We start from the raw sequence: 20125 nt of genomic DNA, 5'->3' as shown, positions 1-20125 counted from the left end.
CTTCAACTCTCTCTCTCTCTCTACAAATCCGACCAGTCTCCACCATTAACTCGTGATGAAGATAATAACTACTTCCGAGAAATTTAGACAAGCCTACTTTATAGGAAATTGGCTCCTAATTCAATCTACATGATTTCAGAATAAGATTATGGTAAAAATATATGCATTTTGGACCATTTATTATGTTAAGATGATCCATTCTGAGATTGTGGGTCGTTTACAGCCTCGTTAATTTTTGGACCAAAAATGGCCGAAAGAGAAGGCATCCTTAAAAGGGAACAAACATCAGTCTGAAAATCCTCTAGTCTCTGGCATAGTACAAATGCATTTACTACGTACTTACAAAGAGACCAAAAGACCACCACCCTGGCAAAACTAAATGCATTTACCACGTAACTTACAAAGAGACCAAAAGACCACCACCCTGGCAAAACTCCATATGTACCCCAAACCCAATAGTGCTGGATAAGCGCGTGATTAAATATCAATCATTACTTTAAAATTAGAAGTTTTCTTGAGGATAAGGGTATCTTAGAAATTCTAGAACTTGATGATCTATTGTCACTGTTTTCCCAATTGCTAGACGTGTTTTTTTAATTTACCACACTCGTGAAAACTGAAAAAGTGAAAAACCAAGGCTGTAATCCACTCAGCAGCCAACTGCTAATTGTGAGCAAATGAGAGCTAGGAAAACAGCAAAACAGTGCTGTAAAGGATAGAACCTCAATCCAAAATGGGTAAACGAAAGCGCCTAAAATGGAACACCATGAGGTTGGAGAAGTACCCGGAACCGCAATACTAGGTTTCTCTCTCTCTCTCTCTCTCTCTCAACCTCCCTCTAAATTGCTCTCACTCTCCCCACACCACCTTCTCTTTGTGGGTCCCAGTCACAGACAAACCCTCCAATTCCATCTCCATCCTCATCTCGACTCTGCAACCAACACCACCACTCTCTCTCTCTCTCTCTCTCTCTCTCTCTCTCTCTCACAGAACCCAGAAACCCAAGAGCTCACATTCTTACGTCTTCAATCTGAACAGCAATTTCCGTTTCTGTTTGTCCTTCTCGTCTTCTTCTTTTATGGTGCAGACAACCCCCTCAGAAACCCAGAAAGTACTTTTGAAAGGTGCCATATCCATCTAGTTTTTAGTGCCATATCGTACAAAAGTCATTGATAAAAAAATAATAAATAATAAAAAGAGAGAGAGAAGAATTTGTAAAGTAAAATCCAGAGGGCCCACCCGAATCAGAGGCAGTGCAGCTACAAGCAATAATAGAGTAACTAACCGAGTTATAAGAAAGTAGTGTCCTATAAACGAAGCCGTGTTTGGCCGCTGGGAAATCTTAGTTGGTAGGAATGACACCCGGCAGCAACAACAACACCAGCGGAGCACAGAACGAGGGAGTTGGGTCCACGGGGTCGAGCTCGCTGGTAGGTGGGGCTGAGGGTGGTGGAGGTCATGGAGGAGGGGTCACGCTGAAGAAGGGACCCTGGACGGCGGTGGAGGACTCGATTCTCACGGAGTACGTGAGGAAGCACGGGGAAGGGAACTGGAATGCGGTGCAGAGGAACTCCGGGCTCGCCCGCTGCGGCAAGAGCTGCAGGCTCCGCTGGGCCAACCACCTCAGACCTAATCTCAAGAAGGGTGCCTTCTCCCACGAGGAGGAGAGGCTCATTCTTCAGCTCCACGCTAAGTACGGCAACAAATGGGCTCGCATGGCAGCTAGGGTACATTCAAATTTACCTATATGCACTAGCATGTTTTCCGTTTGGTTAATTGGGCTTTGTTTCTCGGTTCTGCTGATTCAATGTTTTTGGTTTGCTGGTTTTGGTTTTCTTTCTCTGTCCATCTGTTAGTTCATCAGTTTTATCTATAACTTGAATTCTGCACTTCCTTGTCCATTTCCATTGAATTTAACCTTCTTTTAAAATATACGTCCGGCTCGTTCTTGTGGTTTGATAACAAATGTTGTGAGTTTATGAATAGATATTTTGTTGGTAATTATGCCTTCAGAACCCCAGTTCAATTAATTTCCTATGCCATATAAAACCAGGCTTTGCCTTTTCCTGTTGCGTTCTCAGAACATATGTTTGGATTTTTTTGATGCGTTACAAAACAAAACGTTGCCTGGTTTGTTTTGCATTGACAATGACTCTCTCTGTCTCTGGCAGTTACCTGGACGAACAGACAACGAAATCAAGAACTACTGGAACACGAGGGTGAAGCGGCGGCAGCGGCAAGGCCTCCCTCTCTACCCACCTGACATCCAGCCATCACCCCAATCCTATTCCCAACCCACCACTCCAGCCACCTCCACCCCTTCAGCCCCATCCACACCCACTAACCCAAACACTCCGACCTTCCATTTCCACTCTCACCACCAATATCCTTCTTTAACTCTCTCCCCCACCCCACCACCCCACTCTCCTTCTCACCAACCCCTTTCTCCACAGCCCTTCACCACCGGCACCTCTTTCCCTCTCTTTGACCCCACCACCACCACCTCCTCCTCCTCGTTCACCTTCCAGCGTCCCCCGCCGATCCTAGGCACCCCTATTCGCTTCAAGCGCCGTGACTCTACCGGGTTCTCACTGCCTATTCCGTCAACAACACAGAGTAATAAAGCTCCTCTGGGTCAGCTTGCATTGACCCAGTTGCCTGATATGGCTTCCTTTCAGTTCCCAGTGACTTTTAGCCACAGTTCGCCGCAGCTTCTGAGGACCCAATTAGAACTAGACCAAATGGTGTCGCCGGTCTTTGCTTATTCTGTGAAACAGGAGCTCCCTTCAAACCAATTATCATCCCATCCTTCTCGGGCCGAGATGTCAGAGATTACCATCGATACCAAGGTTAATGCGGCTGCGAGTCAGGGCAGTGGCAATGGGTTGTTGGAGGACTTGTTGGAGGAGGCTCAGGCATTGGCAGCGTCCAGCCACGGTTTGAAGACCCAGAGTTTTTTGGAAGAAAAGCGTGTGTTCGAGGGGTTCAAGGGTTCCGGTTCTACTCATTGCTCTTCTGGTGACTTCTCTTTCTAATTTGCTTAAACTAGTACTAATAATATATAATAATCTGTCTTAGTGAGTACATTAAATTATTGCATTTTAAGTTATCGTTGAATGCTGTATGATTGTTGTAGGCTATAGGAATTTTGATGCACTGGTTCTGTTTTCTACGTGCTCTGTCTCTGGGCCGTGCCAGTGTGCCCGAGCTCAAGATAAATTTAGACATTAATTCCGGTTTTCATGCTTTCGGTTGCATTTCCTGTATGCTAACAATTCTAAGTTATGAATTTAGATTATAGATTCTTTAACTCTCATTAAGGAAATATATGCTGCAATCCAAACTAATCGCCATTTGTTTGAAATTGCTAAATTATCAAAATTGTCAATTTGCACCCAAAACTACCACCTCGATTGAGATCAAAAGATCAATGAAATATAGGACATGCTAGGATCTTGATGGTCAGATCGTGATATAGGGTGCAAATTGTAAAAACTGGTAATTTGGGGTGCAAATTAAAAGACAAAATATACTAAATTTTGATGGTACAAAATCTAGTTTTCCCATGTATACTGGAAAAATGTTCAGCGCAATTATACCTAGTTTTCGTTTACATTGATAACCTTTATGCCCCAATCTCACCATTTCACCATCATCATTAGGATAGCCTAAAAATCCCATTCTATCATTCTTTTTGAGTTTCTAGGAGTTTTGCAGAGAAGATGAAGGTAGGTTAGATAAGCAAATGTTCATGTGACTTTAGGCGTACCTGAATTATAATTGTTGTAATTACTGCTAGTGTTATTAATAGAAGAACACAAGTATGGTGCTGTTTCATATTTCTGAGCGAGTGATGCCTTGCAGTTTGCAGCATACAGACACCTGGTTCTATTAAATTGATGTGTTCTACAAATGAACAAATCAAATAGATTCTAACCAACTAACTAACTGAGACATGAATATTAATGCCTCTTGCTTAACATGTTCCTTTTTTTATACACAGGAGTGAAACCACAGGAAGAATCAGGGGTTCTGATCAACTCCATGAATGAAGACTTGTCGAAACTGTTCAATGGTATCCCTTCAAACATGCAAGTCCCAGATTGGTACAGCGATAGTGGGGAAATCTCCAATGGCCAATCTTCAGGTGTAACAGATGATAATATTGGGATCGACATGCAACATATAGCTTCATTTTTTCCACTTGGTGCCACAACTGACCACGGTAGAACCCCCGACGCCTGCTCTTGGGACAACTTGCCTGGAATTTGCTAAGATGCAAGTCCATGCATATGAGTTAATTAATGATTATAATACATAAAATAAAAAGGCTTCAAAGTCAGTATGGGGTTTTATCTTTCCTTTTATTTTGTTTTGATGGGATTTGTTTTAATAGGTAGTATTTCCTTCATTATTCTGAACTTGGAAGCAGGGGCAGAATGATCGTTTCTATATATCTAAACAATGAATTATCAGCAGCGTTGCTGGTTCCTCAAATGCAATGCTTCGTCTTATGGACATTAATTTAGAGCCAAAGTTAGTGTGTTAGCCGAAGCATTGTTGCACTGTTAACGGAACTCAATTCTATGTATTTAGTGTCTAAATTTAGCTGGAGATGTAATCTTTGCCAAATTTGGAGGCCACCAGAACATTAAAAAGAAGTTGGATTAAAACCTTTTTAGACAAATCATATACCTTTGTAGTACTATAATTAACAACATTCCCTGCGTGAGTGTACACCTGCCCATCCAGGCTAAACCAAAAAACACTGCTAGCTGCAAATCCAATGGGTTTTTCAGCCTCTCACACTGCTTTTCAGGATTCCTATGTGCTAAAAAAACCATCGAGATTTGAGGCGCCCACTGCAAGCTCTCTGCCATCTGTTTTGCACTGCAAAAAGCTTCATGGTTGTATCGATACTCCTACCAGAGGGAAAAACAATTTGGCAAGTCACTGCGATTGCAACACTAATTTAAATATACAGCTAACAACTCCCTCATTACCTTCTCATAATGCTGAAACACATCTAATTTGACAATATTACCCTGAACGTAAGTCTGGTATTAAAGCATCATGACCTCCTTTAACTACTTAAGATTGTGTTTGGATATTGAGCTAAGTTGTGCTAAGTTGAGTTCTTTATAAATAGTAATGAGTTGAGTTAGTAAAGTGAGTTATACGGAACCCATCTAAATGTGTTTAGATGAGTTAGTACTATTTATGGAAAGTTGAAAAAAGTTGTGAGTCTCACCTATAAAAAGTTGTTAAGTTGAAAAAAGATTGTGTGTCCACGTATAAAGATGTTTTTAATTGATATGGGTTTAGTAATTTGAGAGTTGAATATTTGGATGTTAAAATTAGACTAAACTAAGTTGATCTCAGTTGAGTCTTAGAACCAAACAGGCTCCTAAATTATCAATTATCTTAAAAATTTAAGTGGAAGAACAATTTCAATAGGTGAATTCACATGTTAAGATCTGAATTCAAGATTACTGCTTCGATATTCTGCTCAATTACCTCATTTAAACCCAACTCAACTCATCTTAAACCAATTATTGATGAAATCCATTACCTTTTCAATTTAGCATAAAAAAAGTTAAACCCATCTCAATCTAAAAAAATAAAACTCATCTCAATGGGACTCACAAAATACTACTATTCACAATTCAACTCAACTCATCTCAACATCCATTGAGCTGAGTTGAGTTTTTTATGAATAATAGTGAATTGAGTAGGTGGAATGAGTTATGTGGAACCCATCTAAAATGAGTTTAAATGTACTTGTTCAAAAAAAAAAGTGTAGACGTGTTTTAATGTTAAGATGAGTTTAGTACTAATTTATGAAAAATTGAAAATGATTGTAAGTTCCACATATAAAGATGTGATGAGTTGAAAAAGATTGTGGGTCCCATGTGTAAAGAGATTTTGAGTTGATATGAGTTTAGTAATTTGAGAGTTGAGTGTTTGGATGTTAGACTCAGTTTAAAATTAAACTGAACTGAGTTGATCTCAGCTGAGTTTTGCAACCAAACAGGACTTAAGCTCATAAGAAAGTACTATTATAACCATTTAGGTTATATTCTGTAACATAAACTGCAAAACACCAAAATGCATTACTGTTGTCTTCAATGTTTCAAATGCTAAAAAATGTTTCAAATACTAATAAAAAAAAATGTTTCAAATGCTAAAATCGAACAATTTATGGATAGGTTTGGAAACAGAGTTCAGACAAGCATACGTCCACATCCAAAGGAGACATCAGATGTAATGTGTACTTTTAGAAACTATTAACTGTAGCATTCATCAAAATATTCCAAGGGTTAACTATATAACATTTACCACACAGTATATACAATGATCCATAGAGTCCGAGCGAGTTTTTTAAGAGAAATCCTCAAGTTGGAATGCACCAATTATACATAATCTCGATCTGCTTCTTAAAAAATAATTCACATATAATTCAGCTAGACAACACTCAGAATGTTCCAAAAGTGTTCTCCCCACTGTAAGTCATGTAAAGAAACCCATCCTCATCTTTGTTTTCCTCGTAAATGGCAGACATCATGGCAGCTGCAATAAAAACAAAACATAAATGCATGCAAACTAAGTTAGTACAGAAGCTGTTCTTCAAGCTAATTTTAAAGGATAAATGTCGTTCTTAATACTAGATTAGCAGATTTGCCATCCTCAGTCACACCCCTAGGTATGGCGCATTTTAAGTTACTTTCTATTTAAGTGATTGGCATAGGAAGCCACTTAAAATGCACGATGTCAGCTGATGTGACTGACTGGAGATAGACAAATTTAAAATGAAAAGTACAATTGCTGTATTTCAAGAACACATCTGATACTAGTAGATCTCACTTAAAAAAAACGAAGGATTCTCACCAGTTGGTGGCAAGATATTCTTGACAAAGATAAATATGGCCTTCTCAGCACTAAGCTTAATTCGTTTTCGGACCACATATACAAACTGCCCAACAGTCAGATCAGCAGGAACCAGATATCTGCATTCATCAGAGAAAAGCTAGACTCACCTTCTACAAAATAAAAACTACATGATATTTCTTTAACCTTACATGTAACATTGCATTTTATATAGGATAGACTTATAAAACCACCATAGTTTATGGTCAAATATCAAGTATGGTAACCATCACACAGGGATTTGCTTGAGAGCATAACCTAAATATTTATTTAGACACCCTCAAGTTATATGGCACACCCACTGACAATAGAACAAGACGACAATTGAACTCTATCTACTTCATAGATACGTCTCTCCTCTCAGTGATAAGTGAGCTCTCTTCAACTTATGAGCATTTGCTGGATGACCTTTACCAGTAATAGCACCAAGCATGATAACTAGCTAACAGTCAAATAATTCAGAGACAAGAATATTTCATTTTCCTATAGGCTCATTTCCTACAAATGTAAACGAACCATACGGCCTCAACAGTGCAAGCCCCAGAGTACAATTTCTGATCACGGAAAAAGAAAAGAAAAATAGCATCTCAGATGGAGAGACTTGGCATGGTAATAGACATTAGAAGGTATATTTAACCACCAAACGACATAAAACAGCAAAAAACAGCAAGATATTAAAGTTGGAACTCTAAAAGATGAGTTTTGGGGTTGAGGAGTCCTAGCCTATTAGAAGACATTAATAATCATAATCTAAGCATTACCCAGGCTAGGAATAATTAATGGGAAAAAAATAATAGCCAACTAACTTCTTCTTGTCAATGTTGGGTATCTCACTTCGTTCAGCCTTCTCCACAATAACCTATATAGCACAAGAAAATCCATGAAAATAGTAATTGAAGACAAATATTAGGTGTAAGAGTTTTGCTAGATAGGCACGCACTTAAAAATGAGATACAGACTTCATACCGGTATTCTATCAGGATACTTCTCCCTGATTCGAGCAGATTCTGCCTGCCTCCTTTCTGGAATGCAGACAAAAATGCAACACATTTTAACATGTACACGAGTAAGCTTTGTGGAGAATTTTAGTATTTTACAAAACCGATCTACAGAAAGATGTCAGAAAAATTACACGCTCCTTACTAAATGCATGCTAATATATGTAACAGGCAGAGAGGGTGGCAAAGTATGAAGGATAGCTATGAAAAAGGACATTATTTATTTCCATTTGGCAATTTCACTGATGGTACTTATTATCTGTCTCCTTAGAGGTTCTTTCCCAGGATACCATTATTGTTCATATATATCTTCTCCGGATTCTGCATTTTTTTTTTAAACAATAACTCGAATGGCAACATATTTTTTCAGACAAAACATATTGTTAAGTTGGAAATTTCTTAATGAAGAACTAATTGTGTCCCATAATGCAAAAATGAAAGATTGTCGCAGTTCATCTCATTGGCAAGTGCAAGTAACGTAAATTTCCCAAAACTTTGCCTCACTTCTATTTTTTTGTTTCATTAAAAGCATAGTGTATACTGATATATCTTTTTTCTGATTGTAAAACTTCTCCAGGTTTGTCATTGTTCCACACAACCACAGTTAAGATTGAAAGGCATTCCACTATTGATAATTTCTCAACACATCTACATAGCGGGTATGTCAGCGTTCTCTATTAAAACAATGCCAGATCACCAATCAAACCCACCAATCCCCAACATCGCAATTTATAAAATCAGACGGAGAAAGGACAAGAATTAAAACAACAAACCTTGCTACAAAATTAAATTTTTAGAAAATCGCGGGAGAAAGGCAATCATGGATGATGGAACTAATACCAGATCACGGCAAATATATACTTCAACCTATTCATTCATGTTAGCACAAACCATCTTTTAATCAAACAACACCAATATATGGTCCCACAAGTATAGATAGCCATGATCCACGAGTTCCATTAATTAACGATTCAGATGATAAAACATGCAGGCACTTCTTCTAAATAACAATTTCAAAGTACCAAAAACACAGATCATGTTTAACTAAATGTACACACACAGGAAAGGGGAAAAGAAAACGCATTTCGAATAGACGCAAAAACAATGAGCAAATTGGGAATTATTATAGATATTACAATATAGTACGTATTTCCACCCATAAGCAATATGACCTTAATCAAATTAAAAACCGAGATCGTAAAACTCGGAGTTTCAAAACATCAACTACAATTGTATTAAAAAGCAGCAACAAAACACAAACACACGAACAGAGAGAGAGAGAGGGGGGGGGGAGCGGGAGAGAACCGAGGGGATGTTCGAGCTTGAAGGAGCTTTTAGCCATGACTTGGAACTCTCTGTCTGTCTCTCTCTCTCTCTCTCTATGCTACTGCTTTGATGACACTAGTTTTAATCACAAAAATGAAGACTGTAGTGGAGAAATGAGTTAGGGTTTTGGCAACGTATGCAAAAAGAAAGGAATGTAGCGTGTGATGTACGGCGACGATGAATCGAAATTTTCTTTCCGTTTTCACCGGTAGACGACCTCCTGTTAATTACTATTTCGGTAACCGATATTCAACAATAATGCGCGCGTTACGGCCTTCTCACTTTACCTTTCGTCCTCAAGTGGTACAGCCAAATACATGGAAAATAAAATAGGTTTATTATTATTATTATTATTATTATTTTGTAAATCTTTTCAACACCAACTGAATAAAGAGTAGAAAGAATTATATTGATAACTCCTACTTTAATTAGAAAAAATTCTAAATTCTCATTAGTTTTCCACGAGTCGCGTGCCATAAATATAGTAAATGATATATATTAGTCCTAAGAAATATAAAACCTGAAAATTAAATTATAATCTTTAATGCATATAGGTCTTTTTATGATGATAAGTAAGCATTATATTGATAATTCTAGATACAAGTTCTGAATGTGCAAGTTTTGTGTAAATTTTTTATAAAAAATAAATAAATTTCCCAAAGATAAAATTACTATTGGGTCTATTTTTAAAAAGTCCTATACAACACTTTCTTTTCTTCAAAAAATGAGGTGGGACCCCCGACCCTGTAGCAATCCTCCTTAGGCGTGATTATGGGAGTCTCTCAGAGCCATAGCTACTATTTCAAGGGTGAGCCCATTACTACAGCACCCTTAAAGTATCCAGCTGATCCAAAACTCATCTCATAATTCAATATTTTACTACCACAAATTGTTTCGACTTATGTTCTAATTCAAACTCTTAACCTCGAAATCATAAAATTTCAGCTCGTATCAACTGAACTCCTATACAACACTTATTTCTATAAATCATTACTCGATTTAAATAAAATTATCAGCTTGTACAATAATACAAAAACTATAATAAAGCTGAATAATTATATTTATCATCCTTATACATTTTATCTATTTTAATTTTTTTCTATAATAAGTATATGGTATATAAATGATAAGTAGAATAATTTAATTATTTTTATAAAAATAAAATAAAATAATAAATAATAATTTTAAAATATATAAAATTTGTAACGTAGAATAATAATTAACATCACTCAATAAAGCTCGGTTCTCTCAACGTAACCAACAAGCATGCGATTCATTAAAGAAAGGCACGAAGCACGTATACACGCTGTCGCTTCGAGAGGAGAGAGAGAAAAATGGAAAAGAAAAGGAGGAGGCCCTGTTTGCTTTCATTCATGCAAAGCCCACGTGAGTAGAAGGCTTGAGCTTAGATGGGCTAACTTTTTGGGCCATTCTTAGAAGATCAGAAGTTAATACTGAAGCCCATTATGGTCATGGACTGTGGCCCAAACGTTTTACCGTCTCATTAGAATTTTTCATCTTTGAAAAGGGTTGAAGGCAGCTTATGTTGCTGAGCCGGAAAAGGGTTTAAGCTGTTGCTTTATGTTCGTCGAATCCATACTTTAATCATTATTTTTTTTTTAATTTCTAATTTTATCATCCTCAATTATATCAATTAATTTGACCATTAATCCGTCCAATTAGAATTTATTTATACCATCTCCAAATTGTATCATATTGTCATATTAATGATATTAAGAGATAATCACTTCATAAGTCCTAATGTCAATAATAAAATTATGGAGAGAGAGAGAGAGAGAGAGGTTGCAAAGTGCTGTCTTTTGGTTTGGTAGGTGAGATGGACAATGGAAGATTTCTGAAGCAAACCCATTCCCACCTTTTTCTTCCTTTTTGAAAAGGTGGGTTGTGTTAGGTTGAAAGCATCTACTTCTTGCCACGAATCAAGCTATGAACACGAAACTTATTGAGATTTGAGAGCACTTTCTGAAACTTAAAAGCATTAAGTTTACCTTATACAGATTTTCTAACACGCTTGTGTGTGTGTATACACACTCACGATAACACAGAACTCTGCCCGTGATAAATTGACTGCTGAGTGACTGTAGTACTTCTCTTTATTATTATTAATTTTTTGTACTAGTTGGATGTTTTAGGTGGCAGACTTTCACATCAATGTGTTTTTGTTGTGTTAACAAGCATAAATAGAACTTTATCTGTTTCAATTCCAGCTCTAGTATGTTTAATTAGGCTGCTCTTTCTTGTTCCACCGGCTCTTGAGAAGGGAGGGAAGGAGGCTCAAACATGCTGAAAGTCCTGAAAGCAGAGATGAGAGCTAGAACAATGAAGCAGCAAAGAGCCAAAACATGGAGAAGTAAGGCTATCTTCATTCTACTGCAAAACCTTCCGTAGGAACTACAGGCTTCACTCCATGTGACTTCCCTGTCACCATTGTATGCCAAGTAGAGTATCTCCAACACTGCAGCCCCGGACGTGACCATTAAGTAAGCTACAATCTGCACCAAAAGAAGAACAATCAATAAATTAAAATAAAACATTAAAAATATGTATCAACTATGACTATGTGGTTACTGGGTTGCACATCATTGTTGTCTTTAAACTAGAAAATAAGAACCAACATCTTAAGGTAATACTTGGCGAGCGAACCAAAAAATCAAAAAAGCAGAAGAAAAAGGAAAGGCCCACTGCTAAAGGATTTTATTTACAAGAAAGATTTCAATACTCCTTTTTGATTTCTTCAATCTGCTAAAGGAGATGCTTTGAAAGAAAAGAGTTTTGCTAAAATGAAGGAATTCAGAGCTTTAAGGACTAAAGTCAAAGAAATTTGAGGGCTAAAGTAAAAGAATAAAATTATTCTCGAGATCAAATCCTTTTTCAAATTTCACCCATCATTCTTCAAGTGAATGCATTAAAATACATCAAGTCATGTATGAATATCGGATTGGAGGAAATTAGACCTGGTCGGAGACAAAGAAGAGCCAGGGTTTTGCTACCAAGCATCTGCACCATAGGGAAATAGCAGCAACAAAAGCGTAACAAGCACAAATAGCACTGATGCAAACCATGTACCTGCATAAAGTAACTCCATCAATAGAAGAAAGTTGGAACGAAGACGATGAATAAACACTGTTTCTGTGTAGAAAATATATGTGAAGCGTATTCCTTACTTGAGGCCCATAAGATTGCTGAACTCCAGTCTCCCATAGCTGCTGTTATCCTGCTGGTTTGTCACAGTTAGCCACATGGTTGCAGCACTAAGAGGAATCGCGCAGACCCTAAGAGAACAGTCGAGGAACTTGAGCTTTGGGATGTCGTCAATGGAGCTTGTTGTATTGGCATCAAGATCTGTTCTCATTCTCGAATAAAAAAAACCCCACCACCTTTTAAGTTTTTAACACTACAAAGAACTGAGGCAAGGAGAGATCCTGGGATATTATACCTAAACTGATATGGATTGTGGGGATAAATATAATCCTCTCTCTGGTGTGAACGAGGAACGCTAGAATAAACGGGGAGTGACAGATTCATGGCCTTTGTAGTGGGAACAGTGAGAAATAGCGAGTGCTGTTTACTTTTTCAGTCTAATTAGAATGATGGGTCATTGGTGGTTTGGAATGATCTGGCTGACCCGTATGATTGATTCCACATGGTCTCGAGACTCGCTTTTTAGCAATTTTAGAATCAAAAGAAGCCTCTACTTATGCTTACTGCTTGCTGTCGCTTTCAGCCATTTATTTGTTGGGACAGCAGAACCTCTCAGAAATTTGGGTATTGTTCTTCTCCTACCAACTCAGATTTTTGGTTTTGGAAGGTGACCATTTTTTCAATCCGATCCATTCATTTTGTGGATTTGCCTATTCAGTTGATCCCGAAAATACTTCTGCAACTCTCACCACGAATATGATGGAAGTTCCTAAATTTCATATAAGAGTTCTGCTACTCAACTCCATTATTTTGCCCCCTCAAAATTACCACTAGTTCAAACTGGATTTTTGTGTGTTTTTTATTTTTATTTTTTTAAATATTAGCAAAATATACATGAATGTACTAGTGGTGACATTTTTAACCATTTTTTTTTTTAAAAATTCAAATACACTAGTGATGACTTTGAGGGGGGCAACAAGATGGAGCTAACTGGCATTATTCTTCATATAATACACAAACTTGATTAGATTTATCTGATCGAGTCGTGGGAATCAATTTACCGGAAGGGCAAATCAAAGACGGGTTTGGTGAAACTTCAGCATCAAGGAAAGAGAGACTCGTTAGATAGGGTATCCATCATCACTTCACTTGCAATCATGAAATGGGTACAAAAGATATCAAAATTTCAACAGACAATTCACTAATATATATATATAGAAATAGGCAAGCAGATACTAGCCGAAATTATTATGGAGCTACATTAGCCACGGCAAGCTTACAAATTGGCCCTCCAAGCAATTAAAGAATGAATAACTACAAGATCTTTCTCTTGTAGGTTTGCTATTGGATCTCTCCTAATCTAAAATGGAGTAGAATCCAGGGAAAGAAACCAACCTCTTTCCACCACCACTCCCCTTTCCTTTCTCCACCTTCGTCCATCGCATTCATATCTTTGAGTTACCAACATTTTCTGAAACAGACTCATGCCACGCAATTGCCTCCTCCTGAGTTTCGAAGAACTGTTTATCTGTCAGAACTCTGCAGCCCACAAAACATTCTCCCCTTCTCCACACCGCCTGTGAACCTCCTTAATCCTCTCGGCAGATTTGCAAATTCCACTGCAGCTCCAATCAAATGAAGCAATGCAGATGTTGCCTGCCTGAGCCTTCCACTCGCAATCTGCGGTAAAAATTGGCAGTAAGATACTTATTTAAGTACGACATTCTGTCTGCAAAAGAAATGTTTCTTCTTTCCCTCCTGTTTTGTTGTAACTTGCACCATGCATACACAAGCAAGAATGTCATTCACATCCCTACAAATGACTACAAAGTGGAGGCAGGACTAATGCCCCAATCCCATAAATATTTTTGTTTGTTTTGTAACAAATCACTGTAGAGCTTGGTACAGGCGTATAACACAGATATTACTTTACAAACAGCCAATCCAAACCTGGAAGATCTTAAAACAAAATTTGTATGACAGAGAATCCTAACATCGAGCAAGAAGAGGAATTTGATCATAACAAATTAAATTTCAAATTCAAGGACCCAAAAACTAGGATACCATGATAAGACCCTACACAGGCCACTAGTTTAGTCATATATATGATACGGTTATGCATGATTTATAAACAACACGTGGTGCTGAAACATGCTGGGGTGCCTCAGGAACAGAACCTAACCTGAAGAAACACGGTAATCAGTTCTATTGATTAAGTACTGCCCTATATGCTCTAATACAGCAGGTTAGCAACACTCATTGCTCCTAAGAATGGAAATTATAGCAGGTCATAGTGGTTTTTTTCCTCACAATCACATAAGGAGCTGCCTGGATGGTAAAGTTGTCTTATTTTCCAATACAGTAGATCTCTTTTGAGTGTGCGACACCAAGTGTTGGCCGTGGCAGGCTGCATCAATAACTGTGCAGCACTCCTTTGAGGTATCTCATTATTTTCCAATTGTTCTTATTCAGTAGCAATTATAATAAAGCTCTGTGAACATTACAGTAAAATATGTTGGTAACTGATTAGCAATTCCAAAAGCATGAGACATAATGGCAGAGCTGCAACGTAAATGATACACTGTGCCAAGAAACCATATCAGTCTTCGTAAGTCAGATGCTTGATTATCTCAATTTGTTCATGAAAACTTACAAACCAATTGGCACAGAAATGCAAGCACACACTTGCACGCAAGCAAGGACAAACACACACATGCTTAGAAAATGAAAAGATGCAGGTATTTATAAAATTAACTTTTACTCATGAAATTACCAGGTGGTGTACCGCAACATAATCTACGGTCATCAATATGATCTACATCCAATCCAATGAACCATGAACCCAAGGAAACATCCTCATTAGCATACCTGTGTAACACATGCCTAGATGATAGCCATTCCAAGAGAAAAGAGTTAGTTAGATGAACTTTGGGCAAAAGAATTAGCTACTTCCCTTCACAAGAAGACATGATCACTTACTGGTTGATTGATATATAAGTAGCCAAATCTTTTGAAATAGCATATAGCTGCCCCGTAGCATGACGGAAATACTTGTTTCCCTCTTCACCAAATTTCCAATACTCAGGCTCATGATATCTCACTCCCCTGTTGATAAAATGAGAAGTGTTATAAGCCCAAAATGTCTAACTACTCAAACAAACAGAAAGACTCACTTACTTTTGAGCAAGGACTGGACCGGATTTCATGCATCCAATATACACCCTAGGCTTTGACCGGTGTCTAGCCAAAGTTGCTCCAAGTGTTGCTGTAAAAACATTATTCAATGTAAGACAATATGGACAGAGAAAAAAAAGCCATTATTTTTTCATGGTGAATGAAACATAATTAAGACCATAAGGACAGCAACATCTAGCAGCCTCTTGAACAAACGTAATATTTTAATCACATGCCAAAAAGGGGAAAAAAAAAAAAAAAACTACAGGTCATTTTATACTAATCAAATTCTGAACTTTGATGAGTCATTTCGATTTCTATTCCGGCAAATCAACAATACCATTTTGTTGTAGTTTATGGTCTTGTAAAGACACTGCTTTACATCACAATAACACTATTCTAAAAAAACCGAAGGGTTTAAAGTGCAGACAAAAGTCTTTAGGCTCTACATGAACATGTTTCTTTTACTCAAACAATTAGTGAGGAAAAAAAATAAAACTAAGCGCCTCTCTGCATTAACATAAAATAAATATCCACATGTACACAGTAAAAGGGGTGGCTGTTAATACGTTGCATTTTTACCTATATTTACATGTACATCATCATCAACTTTGACATAGAAATCTGCATCCCACAATGCAACAGCAGTGGCAAAATATATCTTTGTCTTGGCCGACAGTTCAAGGTAACCCTCAACATGGTCCTGCTCCCATGAAATTTAGATAGAAAAAATAATGCAGTTAGCTGTTTCTTAAGTTCAACACAAACAGAGATTCTTAGTGTCAAAAGAAGATCAACAGGGATGTTTGAGAAGAACAAAGAGAAAAGCATTACCAGCCTCAAAATATCCCCATGCTTTTTTTCCTCTGCTTCGATAGCTCTATCAAGGATACCACCTGATGTGGCACTAGCAATAGAATGGGCAAAGAGAGAGAGAGAGAATAAATCAAACTCCAACCATTAAAATAGCAAGAGTTTCAAAATTGGAAGTACTATATCTGAGTCATTATTGATCTATACAGTAGGAGCTAGATAGATCATGCATGGACACACCTTACCATAATAGGAGATAGAGCATAGGATTTATGAATGCTGATAGAAAAGTCAAAAAAATAAATTATTTCTTGTTCAAGTACATTTTCTTCACAAACAAACCTCTTAGTTTTCTATCATATCATTCTACAGAGAAAGTTTTCTTCAGCTAGATTCCATTGCATCTATTTCAAGATTCAGACAGTGATGTGACAAAGAATCAAGTTCCATAATTTCTTGATAGAAACGCCATAAAGTTTACAAGACTTAATAAGGAAAAAAATTGATGAAAAAATAGAGTTCATTTTCAAAATCATCATTACGATCATAAAAAGTACCCACCTGTGACCTATTACAAATCGTACTACAATTCCCTTCTCTTCCTCCAGCTTCTTTCTTTTATCACCTGATTTCATCCTAAAAGTCAGGCTTGATCAATTTCAATAAAAAAAACCAAGGAAATGATAAAATGTGGGTAAACGATCCAAATACCTTGTGGCATCCAAGTAACACGAACTGAATCTCTTCGCTTGCGGCTGCTAAAAGCAGTATTGACGCCTATAACCATCAAGTATTTTCTTTTCACTCTTGATTCAGAAATTTTGAGATCTTCTGATATGGGAGAACCGTTGAGAATAGATTCCTGTGCAGCCCTTGCAGAAGCTAATTCCATCTCCAAATTTGAAATTGTTTTATCTAATGCTCTGCATTCCATACACAGCCACAAGATTAAATTTTCTGCATTCAATCGAAAACTCTATACAGGAAGCTCCAAAATTACTCACTGGATGGCATTATGAGTCTTTGAAACTTCCCCTAGAATGTTCTTGGGTTCATGCTTTTCGTCTTTCTAATGAAAATCAAAGATAACAAACATGTTAATAAGACAGAAAACCTTTTCTAGAAGGTGCTGGAAAAAGCCAAAAAAGCAAAAGCAATAAAACAAAACAGAAAAGCATTGTTATAGTTGTCTAGTTGTTAGGATAAAAGTAGATAGTAACAACAAAGTTTCAAACTATTTGGACAAATGTACTCACAATTCTTGATTCACAACCCTCCGAAACAAAATCTTGCTTTTCGTCCTCAACCCTTGTTGTCCTTGATATGCCTTTAACTTCAGGAACCGTCCACATTCTGTAGCCATAATATCTTCATCAGTGCTAGGAATACAGATGAAAATAAAAATAGAACCCAATATAGAAGCTATGCATTTTATTAAAAAGAAACTGTAAATTAATAATTATATAGATATGAGAAGAAATTCTAGTACATGGGTGAGTACCAAGAGAATCCCCCAAAGTACTTGACTCTACTACTAACGTAATCTACAAAATAGCATTGAACCCTGGAAGCAATAAAAATAAAGGACCCTAATCTCTCACATAAGAAAAACGGAGTGATAGGTGATCCACAGTTTCAATGGTACTTTTACACATGCAACACCAATCGAAAGTAGCCTTTTTGGCTACCAAAATAACTTTTCACTTCTCTAACTGTGTATTCAGTGGGTAAAAAAGATTTATAAAGTATTATGGGAGGTCAAGGTCTGCCAAAAAACAACGAAAACACCAATACGGGCATTGACCATGTAGTACGGGTGTTTCGCATAAAGATGATACTGAGATTCTAAGAGATCAATTCAATGTATTCCACCAGCCCTTATGTTTCATAATATCAATGAGGTCTCTTTTAGCATTAGGTTCCTTTTGGCTTATGAATAAATGCACTATTTCTGCGGGGCCTAAAGCACAAATAAGTGGGGGAGTGAAAAAGTGAAAAGAAGAGAGGGAAGGAGGGAGGGGAGCGGGGCTGATTCAGAAATTGATCACCCATGCGCACCAGCATAACGCTCATAAAAAGCTGACTGTAATATTTGAATTCGAGCACCATCAATGGAAATAAACAACTAAAACATATATGACTTGGATTTGGACAAAAGGTTCAGATCTACCCATTCCTAAAAGAAGAATGGACAAAACAGACCTTCAATAATTAGGAAAACAAATCAACAGATGCGGAACGACCTTCGTGTTCCAACTGAACTTTCCTTTACAGCCCAAAACCAAAACCAAAAGCATAATTACCACATCAAGATAAACTAAATTACTAAGAAAATAAACAAAATTCAAATTCAAAAAATTCTCATCAGCACGTCGATTTTCTTAACAAATCATTGCCAAACCCATCATCGAGGGACGCTATCCATCACCAAAAACCCTTCAAAGTCACAAAATTTGAAAATTTGGACATAAACAAAGATACCCACTTCAGCAAATTGCACTTCGAAGCTACTAATCCAGAACAATCCTACATGTTTAATTGGAAAGTCAAATCAGAAGGTAAATTTGAGAAAGGATACCTGTCGGAGAAGAACATCCCGGTACAGAAGCATCCAATACAAAGAAGCAGAGCCCATTTCCGAGACACCACATTCTTTGAAGTTGGCTCCACTCCTTTGCTCTTCCAAGACATTATGCTTTCCTCCTCCTCCTCCCACTCCTACTCTTTTTATTCAATCAAAAAACAGGCTAAATTAAACCAAAACTACCATGTCAAATCCCAAGTCAACTTTCCCAGTTGACCCGGATTCAGACCAAAGTAATCCCCTTCCTTCACAAACTCACAGCTCTGGGCATAGATTATGGCTCCCTCAGTCCCGATTCTTCTGGATTTTCATATCTGTCAAGCTGTCTGTCCGAATGTCTCTCTCGATTGTAGTTGCAGAGAGGGTAGAGCCTTAAGAGGTGCGTGGAATTGAGAGGTGTAGAAGACCCAACGGCAGTGGCGTTTAATTATAAAATCATATAATGCATTAAATTACTAAACGACCTTAACAAGCCCGGTCTCCTGTTCTGTACATGCATTCGATTTTCGTACGTACCCACGCTGTATGTTTGTTTGATTTATACTGTTAAATAATTAAAAAATACTTTAATCACAAGATAATTATATAAAAATATATATAAATTAATATAATTTGATGTGATATGTTAAATTATAAAGTAAATTTTATCATAAAATAAATCTAATAAATTTTATAAAATCACATCAATTTATAAATTTATCTTATATAATTTTTTATATATAAAAAACAGGACTCTAAATAATTTCTCTTTTAATTTTTTACGAGAAAACTGACATTCCGTTAAAAATAAAAAGGTAATTTTACAATAAAAAGGTACTGCATGTTACACAAAGTATACATGTCGGTTGTTATTTATGGGTACGTTAAACGTCGATCTTTGTCCGTGCATGATGCGAGGGAGATTTTATTTAATTTACTCTAAGTCTCTTAATTGGAAAACTTTCAAAATAATTTGTCATTTTTTTTTAATAGCAGGGTAGAATCCATTATTTTCATTTTGGAAATATGGATCATTTGCTATCATGCCACATACTTTTGAAAAATTGAATCATATGATATGCTATCATGCCATTAATCCTTTGTCACATCCCCATTTTAAGATGTTTGTAGGCTAGCTAGACAGAAAAATAGAACCTCCAAT

The 20125-nt window shown here is 37.1% G+C and overlaps 4 protein-coding genes across 4 annotated transcripts; 1 reads left to right on the top strand and 3 right to left on the bottom strand.

Moving 5' to 3' along the window:
- The first annotated feature begins 750 nt into the window (after positions 1–750).
- LOC122280770 (transcription factor MYB120) lies at positions 751–4614 on the top strand. Its single transcript, XM_043091789.1, has 3 exons — positions 751–1727; positions 2172–3018; positions 4004–4614. Exons 1-3 carry the CDS (start codon positions 1356–1358, stop codon positions 4273–4275), a joined length of 1491 nt encoding a protein of 496 aa, XP_042947723.1. The 5' UTR covers positions 751–1355; the 3' UTR covers positions 4276–4614.
- Positions 4615–6309: 1695 nt separating this feature from the next.
- Positions 6310–9460, bottom strand: LOC122282661 (autophagy-related protein 8C-like). Its single transcript, XM_043094624.1, has 5 exons — positions 9231–9460; positions 7894–7949; positions 7734–7786; positions 6889–7007; positions 6310–6570 (listed from the first exon to the last, which is right to left on the bottom strand). The coding sequence occupies exons 1-5, from the start codon at positions 9265–9267 to the stop codon at positions 6476–6478; spliced, it is 360 nt and encodes a 119-aa protein (XP_042950558.1). The 5' UTR covers positions 9268–9460; the 3' UTR covers positions 6310–6475.
- A 1739-nt stretch (positions 9461–11199) lies between these two features.
- Positions 11200–12921, bottom strand: LOC122281577 (CASP-like protein 2D1). The gene is made up of 3 exons (XM_043093189.1): positions 12437–12921; positions 12227–12338; positions 11200–11764 (listed from the first exon to the last, which is right to left on the bottom strand). Exons 1-3 carry the CDS (start codon positions 12622–12624, stop codon positions 11495–11497), a joined length of 570 nt encoding a protein of 189 aa, XP_042949123.1. The 5' UTR covers positions 12625–12921; the 3' UTR covers positions 11200–11494.
- Positions 12922–13534: 613 nt separating this feature from the next.
- On the bottom strand, positions 13535–19413 carry LOC122281576 (probable beta-1,3-galactosyltransferase 2). Its single transcript, XM_043093188.1, has 11 exons — positions 18979–19413; positions 17657–17753; positions 17405–17469; positions 17112–17323; positions 16962–17025; positions 16422–16494; positions 16170–16290; positions 15591–15678; positions 15393–15518; positions 15187–15296; positions 13535–14093 (listed from the first exon to the last, which is right to left on the bottom strand). Exons 1-11 carry the CDS (start codon positions 19089–19091, stop codon positions 13945–13947), a joined length of 1218 nt encoding a protein of 405 aa, XP_042949122.1. The 5' UTR covers positions 19092–19413; the 3' UTR covers positions 13535–13944.
- Positions 19414–20125: the final 712 nt, after the last annotated feature.

This window comes from Carya illinoinensis, chromosome 11, assembly GCF_018687715.1.
Source record: "Carya illinoinensis cultivar Pawnee chromosome 11, C.illinoinensisPawnee_v1, whole genome shotgun sequence".
NCBI classification, from domain to species: Eukaryota; Viridiplantae; Streptophyta; class Magnoliopsida; order Fagales; family Juglandaceae; genus Carya; species Carya illinoinensis.
The sequence above is the reverse complement of the archived record's forward strand: the minus strand, read 5'-3'. Positions and strand labels throughout refer to the sequence as shown.

Excerpts from the sequence above, each read along its gene's own strand:
- LOC122281577 (XM_043093189.1), bottom strand. The coding sequence starts at position 12,624 with ATGAGAACAGATCTTGATGCCAATACAACAAGCTCCATTGACGACATC. Across the intron at positions 12,339-12,436 it reads AGCAATCTTATGGGCCTCAA|GTACATGGTTTGCATCAGTG; the intron begins GTAAGGAATACG and ends TACTTTATGCAG. Across the intron at positions 11,765-12,226 it reads TCTTCTTTGTCTCCGACCAG|ATTGTAGCTTACTTAATGGT; the intron begins GTCTAATTTCCT and ends CTTTTGGTGCAG.
- LOC122281576 (XM_043093188.1), bottom strand. The coding sequence starts at position 19,091 with ATGTCTTGGAAGAGCAAAGGAGTGGAGCCAACTTCAAAGAATGTGGTG. Across the intron at positions 17,754-18,978 it reads GGGATGTTCTTCTCCGACAG|AATGTGGACGGTTCCTGAAG; the intron begins GTATCCTTTCTC and ends TTATGGCTACAG. Across the intron at positions 16,495-16,961 it reads CGATTTGTAATAGGTCACAG|TGCCACATCAGGTGGTATCC; the intron begins GTGGGTACTTTT and ends TTCTATTGCTAG.
- LOC122280770 (XM_043091789.1), top strand. The coding sequence starts at position 1,356 with ATGACACCCGGCAGCAACAACAACACCAGCGGAGCACAGAACGAGGGA. Across the intron at positions 1,728-2,171 it reads GGGCTCGCATGGCAGCTAGG|TTACCTGGACGAACAGACAA; the intron begins GTACATTCAAAT and ends TGTCTCTGGCAG. Across the intron at positions 3,019-4,003 it reads TTCTACTCATTGCTCTTCTG|GAGTGAAACCACAGGAAGAA; the intron begins GTGACTTCTCTT and ends TTTTATACACAG.
- LOC122282661 (XM_043094624.1), bottom strand. The coding sequence starts at position 9,267 with ATGGCTAAAAGCTCCTTCAAGCTCGAACATCCCCTCG. Across the intron at positions 7,950-9,230 it reads CAAGCTCGAACATCCCCTCG|AAAGGAGGCAGGCAGAATCT; the intron begins GTTCTCTCCCGC and ends TCTGCATTCCAG. Across the intron at positions 7,787-7,893 it reads AGTATCCTGATAGAATACCG|GTTATTGTGGAGAAGGCTGA; the intron begins GTATGAAGTCTG and ends TGTGCTATATAG.